Here is a 15,794-nt window from a genome sequence, read left to right as displayed (position 1 = left end):
AAAATCACCCTGTCAAATTTTCGTGAAAAAAAATTATTAAGGTAAGTAAACATTAGTATTAAAGGGGGGAAATTTTTAAACTTTTTTTAAAGTTTTAGTCGGACATTTTCTAATTTTGAGTGTTTTCAAGACACATGTTTTTAAATATTTTTTGACTTACGCTTTTTTGTCAATTTACACGTACTTTTATCAAGCGAAAGTTGTTCAGATGTTTCTCAATTTTTTTTTTACTTCCAATTTCTTTCAAATTTACGGCCTTCCTGAAAGCTGAGAGTCTTAACTTTTTCAAGCTTACAAATCATACCGAAATTTTCAAGGCTAATTTTTTTGCATTGCCAGGACTTGAACCCTTGTCCCGGATTTGAGAGATCACAGTCTTAACCACTAGACCACCGCGTCATTTGTTGAAAGCCTATTGTTCTTTTTTTGACATCACCCTTTTCGAAAAGTTTTCCGCCTTTAAACTCGGAGAGCACTGCTTTAACCAGAATATATTAGCCTTGCAGCTGAAATTCTTGTAGTGACTTTGCAATACATATCAACTGCCCGGATATATATTTTGTTATTTATTATAAGGGGGAATTTGCTACAACTAGGATCTTTTTCATGAAAATTGTCAGGCAGTCGCAATTTTGTTAAGATTACTAAGACTAAGTGAACTTCGCTTCTACACTCACTATATGTCACCAGTAATAAATTCCTGTGCTGGTCTTTGAATAAATATAGCAACCATAGTTATATATAGAGGGATGAAGTAACCATAGAATACCTGACGAAAAACTAGACATTAATTAGGATAGTTGAAAATGGAATTTTGTATTAATAATGTCTTCTTTATAACAGGTTTACTAACAGGTTTAACTTAGAAAAAATACTAAAAGGTTTAATTTAGAATTGTCAAGTCACACAGAAGAACTTGCAAAATAAAAACACTAACACCACCAGATGAAAAAGGTTTACTTCTTAAACTTTACAAAGAAAAAAGTCCTCTTTATTAATCGAAGTTTTGAAAATTGTCACATAATTCATCACATTTCACACCAAAATATATTAATTGATGAATCTGGGTGCCTTTCAACTTTCTTCAACACTGAAGAAAAAAAATACTAATACTAAGAAGAAATTAAAGAGAAAAGAAGTATAAGAAAAAGCCAAAAGCAACTGCCAAAATCTTTTCAATTGTGAAAGCAACTGGAAAAACATGCAAAATCAAAACAACAAACACCACAAGAAAAAAATCAAGTTTCTTCTTAAACGTTTCAAAAAACATTTAGAAAATACTAAGAGAAAAACATTAAGAAAAAATTACAGAGAAAAATTATAAGACAAGAGAAAAATTAGAGAAGAAAATATAAGAGAAAAAAGTATGAGACAAAACCCAAACCAACTGCCAAAATATTTTCAATTGTTAAAGCACACGGAAAAACATGCAAAATCAAAACACTAACACCACCACACAAAAAAGGTTTATTTCTTAAACTTTACAAAGAATAATTTCTCTTTATAAATCCAAGTTTTGAAAATTGTAACATAATTGATCACATTTCACACATGTTATCACGCACTAAAATATATTAATTAATGAATCTAGGATAGGGCTAAAATAATTCAGGTTCTTCAGGGGTGTCTTTCAACTTTCTTCAACTTCATTCATTCTAAAGAGAAAAAGCATTTCATCAATCCATTTAGGCAAAAAGTGGCAGCAAAGTTTGTATTTTCAACCTGACATCATTATTAAAAGATATTACTCATTATCTAACTTTAGTCATCTGTTTTATGCCAATTATATTTTTGCCATTTTCAATAAAAAGAATGTGTCACATGCATATATTCAACCCACAGAAAAACTGGGTATCACCCTTCTGAGTACTACAGAATATAAATAACAGGGAAATCAGAAAAATTTCTCCCAAGTTCTCCCAAGTTCTCCCACTTTTTCGTGGATATTTATTGTAAGACCACCCACAGGAATTTTAGTAATCAGCCAGACTGGTTCAGCTGTTATAGCATTAAGTTTCATCATTGGTTTCACACATGGTGACCATAGAAGCAAATTTCAATTTCATAGTTGTCATCTCAACAATGTAGTGGCTTTTTAAAATCAAATGCTGACCATCCATGACAAAATCAAATTACCTCTGTGAAGAAATCTTGTCACTTCCAATGTTCATCTGACAGTAAAGTTCATATCCACAACTCATGTTGCACTCTTGACCAAGAAAAATCTTGAATATAGATTTATAAATAAGACATGATTAATATAAAATTCCATTTTCAACTATCTTAATTATTGTCTAGTTTTTGGTCAGGTATTCTATGGTTATACTTCATCCCTCTACATATAACTATGGTTGCTATATTTATTTAAAGACCACCACAGGAATTTATTACTGGTGACACATAGTGAGCATAGAAGCAATGTTAACTTAGTAATCTTAACAAAATTTGTGACTGCCTGACAATTTTTCAAAAAAAGATCCTAGTTGCAGCAAATTCCCCCTTATACTAAATAACAAAATATATACCCGGGCAGTTGATATGTATTACAAGGTAGTGACAAAAATTTGAGCTGCAAGGCTAATATAAATTTTGAAGAAACAATCGAATTACCTTTGCACAGAAATCTTGTTCACTTCCAATGTTCATCTGACAGTAAAGTTCATATCCACAGCTCAAGTTGCACTCTTGACCAAGGAAAATCTTAAATATAAGAAGACATGATTAATATAAAATTGCATTTTCAACTATCTTAATTATTGTCTAGTTTTTGGTCAGGTATTCTATGGTTATACTTCATCCCTCCACATATAACTATGGTTGCTATGTATTTAAAGACCACCACAGGAATTTATTACTGGTGACACATTGTGAGCATAGAAGCAATGTTAACTTAGTAATCTTAACAAAATTTGTGACTGCCTGACGATTTCCCCCTTATACTAAATAACAAAATATATACCCGGGCTGCAAGGCTAATAAAACTTTTGAAGGAACAATCGAATTTACCTTTGCGCAGAAATCTTGTCACTTCCAATGTTCATCTGACAGTAAAGTTCATATCCACAGCTCATGTTGCACTCTTGACCAAGGAAAATCTTGAATATAGATATATAAATAAGAAGACATGATTAATATAAAATTCCATTTTCAACTATCTTAATTATTGTCTAGTTTTTGGTCAGGTATTCTATGGTTATACTTCATCCCTCTACTTGTAACTATGGTTGCTATATTTATTTAAAGACCACCACAGGAATTTATTACTGGTGACACATAGTGAGCATGGAAGCAATGTTAACCTAGTAATCTTAACAAAATTTGTGACTGCCTGACGATTTTCCAAAAAAAGATCCTAGTTGCAGCAAATTCCTCCTTATACTACTGAAATAACAAAATATATACCCGGGCAGTTGATATGTATTACAAGGTAGTGACAAATATTTGAGCTGCAAGGCTAATATAAATTTTGAAGAAACAATCGAATTACCTTTGCACAGAAATCTTGTTCACTTCCAATGTTCATCTGACAGTAAAGTTCATATCCACAGCTCAACTTGCACTCTTGACCAAGGAAAATCTTGAATATAAGACGACATTATTAATATAAAATTGCATTTTCAACTATCTTAATTATTGTCTAGTTTTAGCAGAAGGCACACAAACATCAAAGTAAAATACTTAACTTTGACCAGACAGCACAACAATCTTGCTCAGAAAGGTCCGCGAACGGTCCACGTGTATGGTTTTAGTTCGACATCGCCATTTTGAATTCGGCGGGCAAGTCTTGAACTGATTTCTATTTCAACTGTTCTCTTGACGTTCGTCTTGATAACTGGCTGTTGAGATAAACGTTAATGACAAAATGTTCAGTTCTGCTTCAGTCTATGGGTGCGGAAATTGCTCATGACATAAATTTTCAGTAAAAAATTATCACCATTGCAGGCAGAATTAAGCTGGAAACTTTAGATAACCCTGTACGCAGAATATTTCATATTGTATATGGCTTTTTATTATTTCTGGCCAACAATTAGCAGAAGGCACACAAACATCAAAGTAAAATACTTAACTTTGACCAGACAGCACAACAATCTTGCTCAGAAAGGTCCGTGAACGGTCCACGTGGATGGTTTTCTTTGGCATCGCCATTTTGAATTTGGCCGGGCGAGTCTTCTATTCCATCTTTTTTCTCTTCACGTTCATCTTGACAACTAGCTGTTCAGATAAACCTATATACAACGAAAAAAAGGGTTCGGCTCAGCTACACTGTACTCCTTAAGGAAGGCCTACGGCCTTCCCGTAGATTAGTGTAAAGGCCTACAAGTGGGAACTAGCAGCGTGCGGGGGACCAAAACGCTCAGGGCAAACGGTCCCCCTACTGGGGTCGGACAAAGCAACCGCAGATTACGCATATAATCGCCGGAACCCACCTTTTAGTCAACGGCGAACTCCTTCTTCCTCGAACAATTTTCAATCTTGCTGAGCTTCGATCTTGCTGTCCACCTTCGATCGCCACCAATCTAAAGAAATTTTTTTTTAACGTTGAGATTAGTTTTATAGGCGATAATTACCATGTGATCATAGCAGATCACGTGGTATGATAATGTACGACAACATGCCGATCAACTCCGAACATCATCGTGAGCGATGTTACTATAAACGATCACTAAAAGCCTAGAAAAAAGTTGTCCTTTCCTATATTTCAACATTTTAAAAGCAGTGCATTCTAGTTTTATTTTGAAGCACAATTTGTTTTTTGCTTCTAGTTTTTTGGTTTCGTTTGAAAAGGTGAATTGTCACTGTGTGCCGAATTCTTTGTATTTCTGACGTCAAACAATCCTGTACTTTTTTTTGGTATCCGTAAATATAAACTCCTTTGTTTTGGAGACATTCGAGGTTTTTTTTTTATATTTTAGCGGAAAAACATATAGCAGCAATTACGGATTCACTAAGTTCATTCTCATCTTGATTCGAGGATTTTTAAAGGACTTGAATCGATTCCATGCGGTCTACAAATAGCTGGGCGAACGTCTTGAGAATTTGATTGTTCTTGTAGCGCCATTATAGCGCTATTTCGGTGCGAAATGTCGAAAGTGTGGAGAACAAAATCATTTTGCGATCGCCTGTGAATCACGTTGCATCACGAGTTCCCGCGACAAAAACAAAACAAAGAGAAAGGAAAATCATCAGTATCGACGTCATGATAAACTATGGAAAAAAGAGACGCGAAACCGCCCTTACCTTAAACCAGATGACGGAAAACCAAACATAAGACACGTCAAACATCAAGACGAGAACTCAACGGATTCCTGTTCCAGTGACAGCTCGTACGACCAAGACTTTATACAACACCTTCGCATTCATGCTTCGCATTAAACGAACATCTCGAGTGAACAGAAAGAAACAATCTAAATCTTGCACGGTGACGATTAATAATGTAGCAACAGAAATTGAGCCAGATGCAGAATCTGACACCAACATAATGGACGAGGAGCAATTTCGGCGACGTCAGAGCATTGGATCCGAATTCGGCTGAAGAAACCCAGAACAAAGATTCGAGCACTTTTGCATCTCAGTGTTGGGAGAATGCTCGGTGACCATCAGAAACCAAACGAGGCAGACGCGAACACGTATCATTGTTATCGAAGGGAAAATGGACTCTTTACCACTGATCGGAAGACCCACCTTATCAGTAGTACAAATGTAAAATATTCCATCAACTTACGAAGATTCGGCGTTCAACTGTTCCTCCAAGGTGGCAACCTTTGCTTCCAAATTTGTGATAATGCTGTTCTCTCCCCGACAAAGTTTCTGTAACCGAATGACATTATGTGTATACTGAATGAATGAAATTATGTGTACTATGAAGAATAAACAGTGTGGAACTTATGCTTAATTTATGCGCGGACAAAATAGATGTCAATCCAATGGTGGTGTTCCACGCCGTTAAACTTTGAAGAAGGGCTACTGCTTCATTATACACTGCTCGGAGATCTGAAGGGCCATCGCACTTTGATAATACTAAAATAGTAAAAATACTGTAACAGAACGAAAAACATTGTTAAATGTTTACAATTGTATTGCATAAATACCGGTTTTATAATAAAAATACACAATATTAATAACTTAGTGTTAATTATATACAAATTGCTGGGAATTTAGTAAGTTTTCGATGCCGACTAAAAATACGCAACTATATCCAAGAATTGTCATACTAAAATAGCAACATAACTCATAAGTTATCACTCAAATCTTCAATATCAACAGTCTCTTAAAACTAATACCTCCATCACGGCATTGCATGAGTATAACAATTTTAAAATAAGTTATACAATAATTCCAGTTATGCCTGATTTTTATAGTTGTTCTTCAAAGACATAATCATACCGCTTTAAATCACGTAAAATTGACAAAGGATGTATATATGTATAAAAAGTGGACGAGTATTAATGTTAATCGTCTGGAATTACTGTCGTCTTCGACGGAATGTCGTTTGTTGGGAATTCTTCGGCGAGTTGCTTTTTTTGTGCGTCGGCCAAAAGGCGTTCCATGAGAAAGCGTTTGTCCCGTCCCTCCTATGTACAAGAGATATGCTGTACGTTAGACGTTGAGCTAGAAAATGAAATGTAAGGAATTCCGCGCAAAAAGACGCTGCTTTTTCCCTTATGGATAAGAGCTATTAGAGTCCTAGAGATCCAGGATAATCTCTTATTGATCCAGTGTTACTACAGGAAGAAACCTAAACTAAACTAACTTTATTTGTACTGGATAGATCTATCAGTTCTAAACTGTTCTTCCTAGAGGTCCAGTAAGGATAATCTCTTATTGATCCAGTGTTACTACAGGAGGAAACCTAAACTAAACTAACTTTATTTATACTGGATATCTCTATCAGTTATAAACTGTTCTTCCTAGAGGTCCAGTAAGGATCATCTCTTATTGATCCAGTGTTACTACAGGAGGAAACCTAAACTAAACTAACTTTATTTATACTGGATAACTCTATCAGTTCTGAACTGTTCTTCCTAGAGGTCCAGTAAGGATCATCTCTTATTGATCCAGTGTTACTACAGGAGGAAACCTAAACTAAATTAACTTTATTTATACTGGATATCTCTATCAGTTCTAAACTGTTCTTCCTATATGTCCAGTAAGAATCATCTCTTATTGATCCAGTGTTATTATACAGGAGGAAACCTAAACTAAACTAACTTTATTTATACTGGATAGCTCTGGATAGTTCTAAAGGCTGGTTCCCATTTAATCGTTACGATCGCTAAAAAAATTTACTTGCGACCGTAGCGATTAAATGGAAATCAATTGCAGCGACCTTTTTCTATCTCAGCGACGCCGATCACGATCGTTTCAAATTTTTTTTTTGCGATCGTAACGATTAAATGGAAACCAGCCTTAAATTGTTCTTCCTGGTAAGAAGTAATAAAATACATAAAACAAACCAATATAAGTTGATCTTTCAACATATCTATCATGTGTTGGTGAGCCTTGTTCATTGATCGGAAATAGTACAGCAATAAACTATAGAGGAGAAAAAACAGAAGTGGCATTAGACGAAGCTTTGATGGTGAACACGCCGGCAAAGATGGAATAAAGTCATTAAAGTGCAGGACTTGCCATAAAATAACAGCGAATGGGAAGATGAAGGAAACAGTTCCAATAAAGCGCAAGATATCCTGGAGAACCTGTGGCCAAGTGTTGATTTCATCAGGAATGACGTTGTACATACGGAACGAATCGTCGCAGTTGGTGTTGCTAAGATAAGATAGAAAAGAAAATATATGATGAACCACACCCGTGGGCATATGCTGAAATCGACTTCACTTATGTCATGGGGTCGTGATTTGGAGAGAGGGGAAAATGAAATGGATATGAGAGGTTTATTGGGCGGTGGTTTAGCCAGCCTATATAACGATCCACTTAGACATTTAGTCGACTTTCGGGTGGGTAACAATGTATAAAAAACATTTCATACCTAAATGGACCACAACAGGATGTCTTTATTCTGGAAAAAAGAAAAGAAAAAAGATGTTTCAGATATAATTCATAAAGTTCACAAAAAAGTATAGATGCTAAATTCATAATCTATTTGAAATATTACAAATGTATATCGTGATTTCATGCAGGTAAGAGGTCTACTGCATGCATTTAATCGATTATTAATCCCTGTTTAATATATACCTTGTTATCGAATATCCGATAGCGACGAGGCAGATCAGATATGATAACAGAAGCAGCATGGTGAATAGATAGTTTGCACGGGAACTGTTGTAAGGTTTTGAGGATGGTTTGCAGTTATACATCAGTCCTATCTAAACAAGAAAAGACGCTCCTGTTGATCAGTTGATATCGCCCGTGCAAGTGACGAAAAGAACACGATGAAAAGGTGGATTGAAACTCGGTGTATATAACGAGACTCAGTGTTATGTATAATGTACGATAAGAAATGATACCTTTTTAGCATAAAACATGATGAATAGTTTGATGACACCCATGGCTGCCATGAGAGGGGAAAAATAGCAACCAATCCTGAAGAGAAAATGGGAAGAATAAAATGTACAATGTAAACTCAGGTTCAGTAGGGATCATATATTCTTACAGGAGAAAGCCAGACTAACTATACCTCCACATCGACAATTCAAAAATGTCTATATATAGAACGGTGAAGTACTGTATATCATGAAATATCTACTATACGTACCATATCAAGGCCTGTCCGTACACCAACTCAAGGACGTTTCTTGGAATGTCAAATTCCGGAGCTGGGGCGAATTTCTTGAATTTTGTGTGGTCAAATAACAACCTAAAATTGGTCAGCATGGTAAAACTCAGTCCACTTGTAATGCCTGGAGGTATCGGGTATCTGGATATCAGGGGATTTTAAATACTACAAAGTTTATTAACCTGTAAACTAAGTCGACGATAAGGGTTGTGAAGAGCACAATGATAAAATCAAGCCAAACCAACATGTACATCTGTGCGGCGATTTGGTTCTCCCAGCACTAAAATGTAGCACGAACGTTCGTTAATAAGAAACGCTTACAGTTAGTTGCTGACAGCGCTGGAGCGCCGACAAGAGTCACAAGACAATATTGACTGCAGATAAATCTCAGTCTGGGTCAAAATCGTACAGTTGTGATTGTGAAGCGCTATCCAGTTTTTGTATAACCAGCAGCTTCCGCCTAAAACTTGTCGTAATATCAACTTACATTTTCACAATCATCCCTTTTAGCTGCCTCAATAAACAATGTGATTACCAGAGAAGCCACGGACGCCAACTTCAATAAAACAGTCCTGGAAAATAGTAAAACAGCTTTAAATATACATCTTTAAATCAATTCACCATGGGGTAATTGAGTATTCCTATAAACCATCCTTTACTATAGAATATAAATCGAATCAAGGCTCGAAATAAAATCATCTTTCAAATCAAACTCAAGATTTAAACACACAAGACACAGACGATGATATTTGGAGTTGTATTTCATCAAATTGTCTGCTGGTCAAAGATTTTGAACTAATATCCTTGCACAAAGGCCAATGTTTGCCCCCTAATCAGGAGAGGTATTACCAAAAGCTTCGAAACAATTACTTCGACATTTCTTAAGCCCTCTTTTTTTATTTTAATAAAAAACCCCGCCGTTAGGCAGGGTGACGAAAAATTAGTCTATAGACTCATTCTGTTGTTCTCCTCCACGGAAATCTTTAGTAAAAGGCGAAAGATTTATACGTGGTATGAAGGAAAACCAGAGTTTGTTGTCGAAAGACGAAAATGTTTTCAGTTATAAAGTACACGGATGGCGCCATGGCTTGTGGGACGAACATCATGCGCGCGCATCGAGTGGAAAGAAAATATAATACAAGAGTTGGCTGTAGCGTAAGCAGGTAAAAGACTGGTTTATTAGGCAGGCAACTCTTCTCAGACAAACTATCAGTAAAAATATCATATTCGCACTCCTCAGAGAGTGTTTATACCGACTTTTTACTTCGCATTTTACTGAGCACGCGCACAAAAGTACACACTTCTATCTATTGTCCATTCTGTGACTACTGACTGCTCAGGTTAGCCGAGGCAGACTTTGATTTGGTGGTGAAAAGCGCGGGTAGCCGTCTGTTCCCGCAATAGAGACTCACCTTAGGAGATTCATGGCCAACTCAAAACTTGGACTGTATTGTTCAAACGTACATAGGACAGCAAACACGGGCGGAATGAATAGATTCAACGCTGAGATCGTCAGCGACGAGGCGTAACGTTTGACAGTGTCAAGTAAATTGCCCTGGCCTTCCTAGTTTTGGAAGAAAAAAAAAAGAAAGTTAACTTTAATAAGACCCTGCCCGTAGAGGCAAAGCATGACACAGCAAGTTTAAACGTCTGAAGTAATCCAGGCAGTAAGGATTGGAGGTCCAGTAAGGATCATCTCCTATTGATCCAGTGTTACTATAGGAGGAAACCTGAACTAAACTAACTTTATTTATACTGGATAGCTCTATCAGTTCTAAACTGTCCTTCCTAGAAGTCCAGTAAGGATCATCTCTTATTGATTCAGTAAAAAGCTCTACTGCAACTCACCCCAGCAGCTGCAAGGGCGATTTCCGTGGTCACAAAGATACCATATATAGATGCAGCAAGAATACCCATGACCACCACGCTAACAAGGAACCTCACGGTGTAAAGTTTGAACTTCATTTTCCTCGATCGATTCTTGATTTCCTCCAAGCGTTTCAACTCGCTTAGCGTCCCCTATGACACAGCAGAACACTGCTTTAGTTTGAACAGAATACTAACGATCAAAGACGAAAATACAAAGCTAAAATAGCGAGAGCTACACGCCGCCACTGCTAGTAATGGTTTTGAGGTTTTATTGAACTCGTTTTGATATCGCAAACTCCACAAAGAGACTGGTCAGTCACATGTAGTGGTATATAGTTTTACCTCAATATCATTGAAAAAATTCTGGCTTCTTATTTTCGCCGTTTTTTCGTCGGTAATACAAAAGTCCCAGGAGGCAAAAGCTTTGTTACAAAAGGAATAAAACTGTCCACCGCCCTCGATATAGCTCTGCTGAAAGTTCTTGGCCAGGCTGAAAGGAAACGTAATCCTGTTGGTATATTCAAAGGCTAACAACAAGTCAAAGAGCACTGAAGAATACATACCTGCTGACCATGAGAAGCAAACTTAGGACGAGGTATGCCGCACCACCCAGGAGATAGGCCAATGGTAGTTTATACGTAGAATCCTCATTGACAAGCTTTGCCGCAGGGTAGCTGCTGTAAAACATTATGGTTGTATTGATCCAACCCTGGAAAAGAGAATTAGTTACACCATAAATTCCAAAAGCCTGATATCTAAATTCTAGTAAACATAGAAATATACTGTACAAATTACTAAATACTTCTTCAAAGACATCCAGTAGGGCTACTATGAACAGCAGAATCATATAAGTACAAGCTTAATTGGGGGGAGGGGTGTATATCATCTTGTACCTGGTATATAAACCTGAATATATGAATATACACCTCCAAATAGAGCGATCTAGCTTAACAGCTCTGATGAACTGTGAATGCGAAACTCACCTGACCAGTCATGAAGTCCACAATCAAATTTCCAATATCTTTTTCAGTAGACGAGCTATTGTCATATGCTACAGAACATGAAGTGTTTGAAGGTAAATCAGGTTCTGGATATGTCAACTTCGGTATGGAAATGAAACAAAACTGAATTATGAAGATGAGAATGTCCAAAAACAGAAGCCACTTTAGAAACAGAAAAAATGACAACACGCCATTTCCAAATTGACCTGTGAAGAGATATACTTGAACGTCAACTGACATGTCCTATCAATCATACATAGTCACATTTATAAAAAGACAGAGGATTCTTTAGTTATACCTTCCACTTCTTTCAAATGACCTTTCCACAACTCCATAGCATGAATTCCTTCATTGATTGATTGCTTTGTGTGATGCCACCACTGAAAATAAAGAAGAGTTCACTTATAATCACTACATCAAATTGTGTATAGCATAGCTTTGAGGGCAAATCAGTTTAAAATTTGCTTGACAAAGGCCATTACTTCAAACGTTTGATCAGTATTTGCATTAATTGCATTGATGAGTTGCATTGATTTTTTGTCATCATTTGATAAATGCATTTTCTAAGCATTTGTCTATTCAAACACAATTTGCTTCTGTCCAGAACTCACCATTGCAGTACGTAATTTAAACCCCTTCCAACAAGACAGGTTTTTAGAATATGGTGCATTTGTCATTCTGGCCTTCCTGTATAATAAAAAATCAAACTCATTTTTGAAAAATATCCAATTTGCTATCTTACAGTGAAAAGTCTAATGACAAATTATCTAAATTTTGAATGTCAGGGAATCTTTCAAAATTTCTAGGTAGAGTAGATATATCAGGTTCTTAATCTTGTGGGTTAAAATTTTTGAACTCATTCCAAGCATTTTATTTCAAAATAGTTTGGAAATTGGTAAGCTTGTTATCACTGCATGTTGTAAGATATTGACATTTTGCCAACGGCAAGGCAGAAGCCTCTCTCTTCATGTAACAAAAAATTATCACACAGCACAAATTATAAGAATATGCACCAAATATGAAATACGTTTCAACTGAAAATAGCTCTATATGAAAATAACATTTTGACAAGGAAAAATATTGGACCAAATTTCTGAGATAATTAAGGATGAAGTGGAATTTATACATGGAACTAATTGTCCGGATAATTTATATTGCTTTTTAAGGTTTACGACACTATTTTATGTGAGGAAGTACAAAAATAAAACAGCTAAGCTGTTATACATAGTTTTAAAGTGTATGGGCGTCAGTTGCTAAGGATGTTGAAGGGTTTCTTTATTTGTTTTGAGGGCAGAAAGACTTATATTAGTTATATAACTGCTGTATAACTGCTCCTATAATATAATATCTCTTGTACAATCAACTATGGGTAAAATTTGTCATATTCTATTGTTCATTTTATGACGACATATTTCAAAATATCTTGTATGTCTCCATAGTCACACAAACATGAAGCAACAACAATAAAATATCTTTATAGCCTGTTCATTATAGATTATTGGCAATAACGTGGTTAAATTGAGCAGCCCAACAAATCCTTCATAGTATAATCTCTAGTTCTCATTCCTAGTTTAGTTTTTTTACATGCAAAGGCTCATCTCGTAAAAAAAACAATTTCACAACACTTCTAACATCTGATTATGGTTAACACACTTCTAACATCTGATTATGGTTTTATATGGTTTTATGGTTTCACAACACTTCTAACATCTGATTATGGTTTTATATAATATAGCGGTTATTCTTGTCGGAAAACGCAATTTTAAAACACATTTACAATTCACAGCTGCTGTATTGATAACTTCAGTGATCACAAAGAAATTTAAAAAAAGTTAAGTGCGTATAATTCACATCACGTATCGGCAGACGCGCGTTGAGCATAACTATTGAAAGGCAATATAACGACACATCCAATAAAAACTCCAGCAGGTGTACAAACTGATCGTTGTGTTTTATTGTTTGTTTAAAAACAGCTTACCTGACACTACGTTTGGTTGCCATGGGTGCCGCCATAGCCTTGTACGAGGAATGGCCACTCTCAGCAGGTTGATCCTCATCTTCAATGTCTACGACTTGTGCGTCTCTAAAATCCCTTGTCGAGCTGCGAGAAGCTCTTCCTGAGCTAGAACGTTGTAAACGTCCTCGACTGAGGCCTGCACTCTGTGATGGCCCGGAGACATTACGGTTTGCAATATGACTTGGTAGGCCTTGAAAGAATTTATTGCTTCGGCTGTTTCCAAGACCTTTTGTAAACACAACAGAAAAAACATCGCTTTAGGATATTGAAAACCAAAAGAAAAGACAGTACTTTCTATTTGTGGGTCAAACAAAGCTTTATCCCTTGCAAATATTATCCTTATAACGTAAATAAGATCGATTTCACTGAATTTTCGGCCATCCAAATCGGTGTGTACAATTAAGTACAAACCACAAATTTACACTTAACATTTGCAATGAATTAATCATGACATTCCCAGCAGTTTAAATAACATGGCAATCGTTTAGGTTTTAAGCTATAAAATAAGTCACCTTCTTCATCGTTGCTGTCGTCGTCACCGGCGGAATCAAGTTGTAATTCTTCATGTCCTTCGGGATAAGTCGCCATACTATTGCTTGTGTTGACACCGTTTGACTCTGTTTGGACGGCAAATGGAGCGACTCGGCTATTGTGCATTATTTTCGTGATGCCAAAAGCAACCCTTTGACACCATTATTCGTCGCCACAGAAATCTTAACAATACATTTTTATGCAAAGCATTGAAATTTTTCTCTAAATTAAGACTGGAGGTTATGTGAACAAGGTATTTACATTTGCCATCATCACTTCCTACGGCTGAGGAAGAAGACGCTCTGATTGGCTGCTTCGCTGACCTACGCACTTATTATGAATACAAAGCACATGAAAAATTTCTCAAATTTCCTCTTAAAAAGGGATTAAGAATGCATTTTTAATACCGTGAAGCGTCGGCTAAATGACAGTTTGGACTTTTAAGCTTACACGTAGACGAAAAAAAACTTTGTGATTCGTCCCAGTACGTGCGGAAAATTAGTGATGTTTTGTGAAGGGGGGAATCAGGAACTACGATAAAAAAGATTTCTTTTACGCAATTAAAGTTTCAGAGGTCACGTTAAAGGACAACGGGCAGCAGGAAATGAAATAAACAAATAACTTAAGTGAGTCAATACTTTATGCATTTTTCAAAATGCAATATATATGGCGCAGCCAGCAGGGGGGAGATAATTGGTGAAAAAACGGGGGGAATTCCCGAATTGATAACCAGCGATATTTCCAATATGGCGACCGAGGAAGCTGTTGTCGAAAATGAATCAAAAGTCATTCTTTTGCCCACGTTAAACGAGAAACTACGCGAAATCGGTCATCAGGCTATCTGGTCTTTATCCTCCTGTAAGCCAGGTTTCGGCGTTGAGCAACTGAGGGACGGAAACTTGGATACATATTGGCAAAGTGACGGACCTCAGCCTCATCTTGTTAACGTGAAGTTTCGGCGCAAAACGTTGGTTCAAAACGTTTGTATCTTTGTGGATTACAAGTCAGACGAGAGCTACACGCCCAGTAAGATTTCCATCAGGGCTGGGAACAGTTTGGATAGTTTGAAACAAATTGATATCGTGGATTTGGAGGAACCCAGTGGTTGGCTTGTTGTTCCGCTTGGCGGCGCCAGTGAGAAGCCGTTGAAGACTTTTATGATTCAAATTGCGGTGTTAACGAACCATCAGAACGGACGAGACACGCATCTAAGACAGATCAAGCTGCATGCGCCTGCTAATGCATCGACTGCGCAGAAAATACAAAATTATACAACAGTGGAATGTGCCATGTACAGCACTATTAGATAGACGTTCTCATTTGATTCAATGGATTAACACAGTATAAGGAATATGCATTATATCTCAAATCATTTTCCAGCCTTATTCTCATACCCATTACTCTGATGAGTGAACTGCAAATTAGGACTGTTGTATGACCTGGGGGTCGGTGATTTGCCTATTAAACATTTATAAACCATGGATGCTTAATAGGGATTAAACATTCATTTTGTTTAAAATTATTGATTGAACAAACAACAAAAACACTGTAAATATCAATGCTTTATTATTATTTTTGTTATGGTATTCTAAATGATACATTTATCTTATTATACAATTCAAATTCGATCCAATAGGATCTT

At 36.4% G+C, this 15,794-nt stretch overlaps 2 protein-coding genes, 3 long non-coding RNA genes and 1 other non-coding gene across 7 annotated transcripts; 1 reads left to right on the top strand and 5 right to left on the bottom strand.

The window, feature by feature from the left end:
* Window positions 1-1,453: 1,453 nt before the first annotated feature.
* Window positions 1,454-1,800, bottom strand: LOC114535992. The gene is made up of 2 exons (XR_003688384.1): window positions 1,761-1,800; window positions 1,454-1,655 (listed from the first exon to the last, which is right to left on the bottom strand). It is a non-coding gene; the product is annotated as an uncharacterized LOC114535992 (long non-coding RNA).
* A 385-nt stretch (window positions 1,801-2,185) lies between these two features.
* On the bottom strand, window positions 2,186-3,502 carry LOC114535990. Of its 2 annotated transcripts, none has more exons than XR_003688381.1 (3): window positions 3,488-3,502; window positions 3,007-3,095; window positions 2,186-2,225 (listed from the first exon to the last, which is right to left on the bottom strand). It is a non-coding gene; the product is annotated as an uncharacterized LOC114535990 (long non-coding RNA). The 2 variants fall into 2 exon arrangements; XR_003688382.1 differs by lacking the exon at window positions 2,186-2,225 and adding an exon at window positions 2,662-2,700.
* Window positions 3,503-4,098: 596 nt separating this feature from the next.
* Window positions 4,099-5,826, bottom strand: LOC114535991. Its single transcript, XR_003688383.1, has 3 exons — window positions 5,239-5,826; window positions 4,428-4,517; window positions 4,099-4,226 (listed from the first exon to the last, which is right to left on the bottom strand). It is a non-coding gene; the product is annotated as an uncharacterized LOC114535991 (long non-coding RNA).
* A 50-nt stretch (window positions 5,827-5,876) lies between these two features.
* LOC114535986 (transmembrane channel-like protein 7) lies at window positions 5,877-14,445 on the bottom strand. Its single transcript, XM_028557332.1, has 18 exons — window positions 14,134-14,445; window positions 13,583-13,847; window positions 12,216-12,291; window positions 11,903-11,984; window positions 11,587-11,810; window positions 11,167-11,312; window positions 10,946-11,093; window positions 10,583-10,753; window positions 10,147-10,298; window positions 9,222-9,306; window positions 8,917-9,014; window positions 8,714-8,815; window positions 8,466-8,541; window positions 8,194-8,324; window positions 7,988-8,017; window positions 7,630-7,767; window positions 7,455-7,533; window positions 5,877-6,572 (listed from the first exon to the last, which is right to left on the bottom strand). Exons 1-18 carry the CDS (start codon window positions 14,276-14,278, stop codon window positions 6,450-6,452), a joined length of 2,271 nt encoding a protein of 756 aa, XP_028413133.1. The 5' UTR covers window positions 14,279-14,445; the 3' UTR covers window positions 5,877-6,449.
* Window positions 9,645-9,767, bottom strand: LOC114536068. The gene has a single exon (XR_003688388.1). It is a non-coding gene; the product is annotated as a U5 spliceosomal RNA (small nuclear RNA).
* A 390-nt stretch (window positions 14,446-14,835) lies between the features above and the next one.
* LOC114536059 (anaphase-promoting complex subunit 10-like) lies at window positions 14,836-15,780 on the top strand. The gene has a single exon (XM_028557416.1). It carries the CDS (start codon window positions 14,899-14,901, stop codon window positions 15,460-15,462), a length of 564 nt encoding a protein of 187 aa, XP_028413217.1. The 5' UTR covers window positions 14,836-14,898; the 3' UTR covers window positions 15,463-15,780.
* Window positions 15,781-15,794: the final 14 nt, after the last annotated feature.

The sequence above is a fragment of the Dendronephthya gigantea genome, unplaced genomic scaffold (genome assembly GCF_004324835.1).
Source record: "Dendronephthya gigantea isolate DGI-Jeju-01 unplaced genomic scaffold, DenGig_1.0 000129F, whole genome shotgun sequence".
NCBI lineage: Eukaryota > Metazoa > Cnidaria > Anthozoa > Malacalcyonacea > Nephtheidae > Dendronephthya > Dendronephthya gigantea.
The sequence above is the reverse complement of the archived record's forward strand: the minus strand, read 5'-3'. Positions and strand labels throughout refer to the sequence as shown.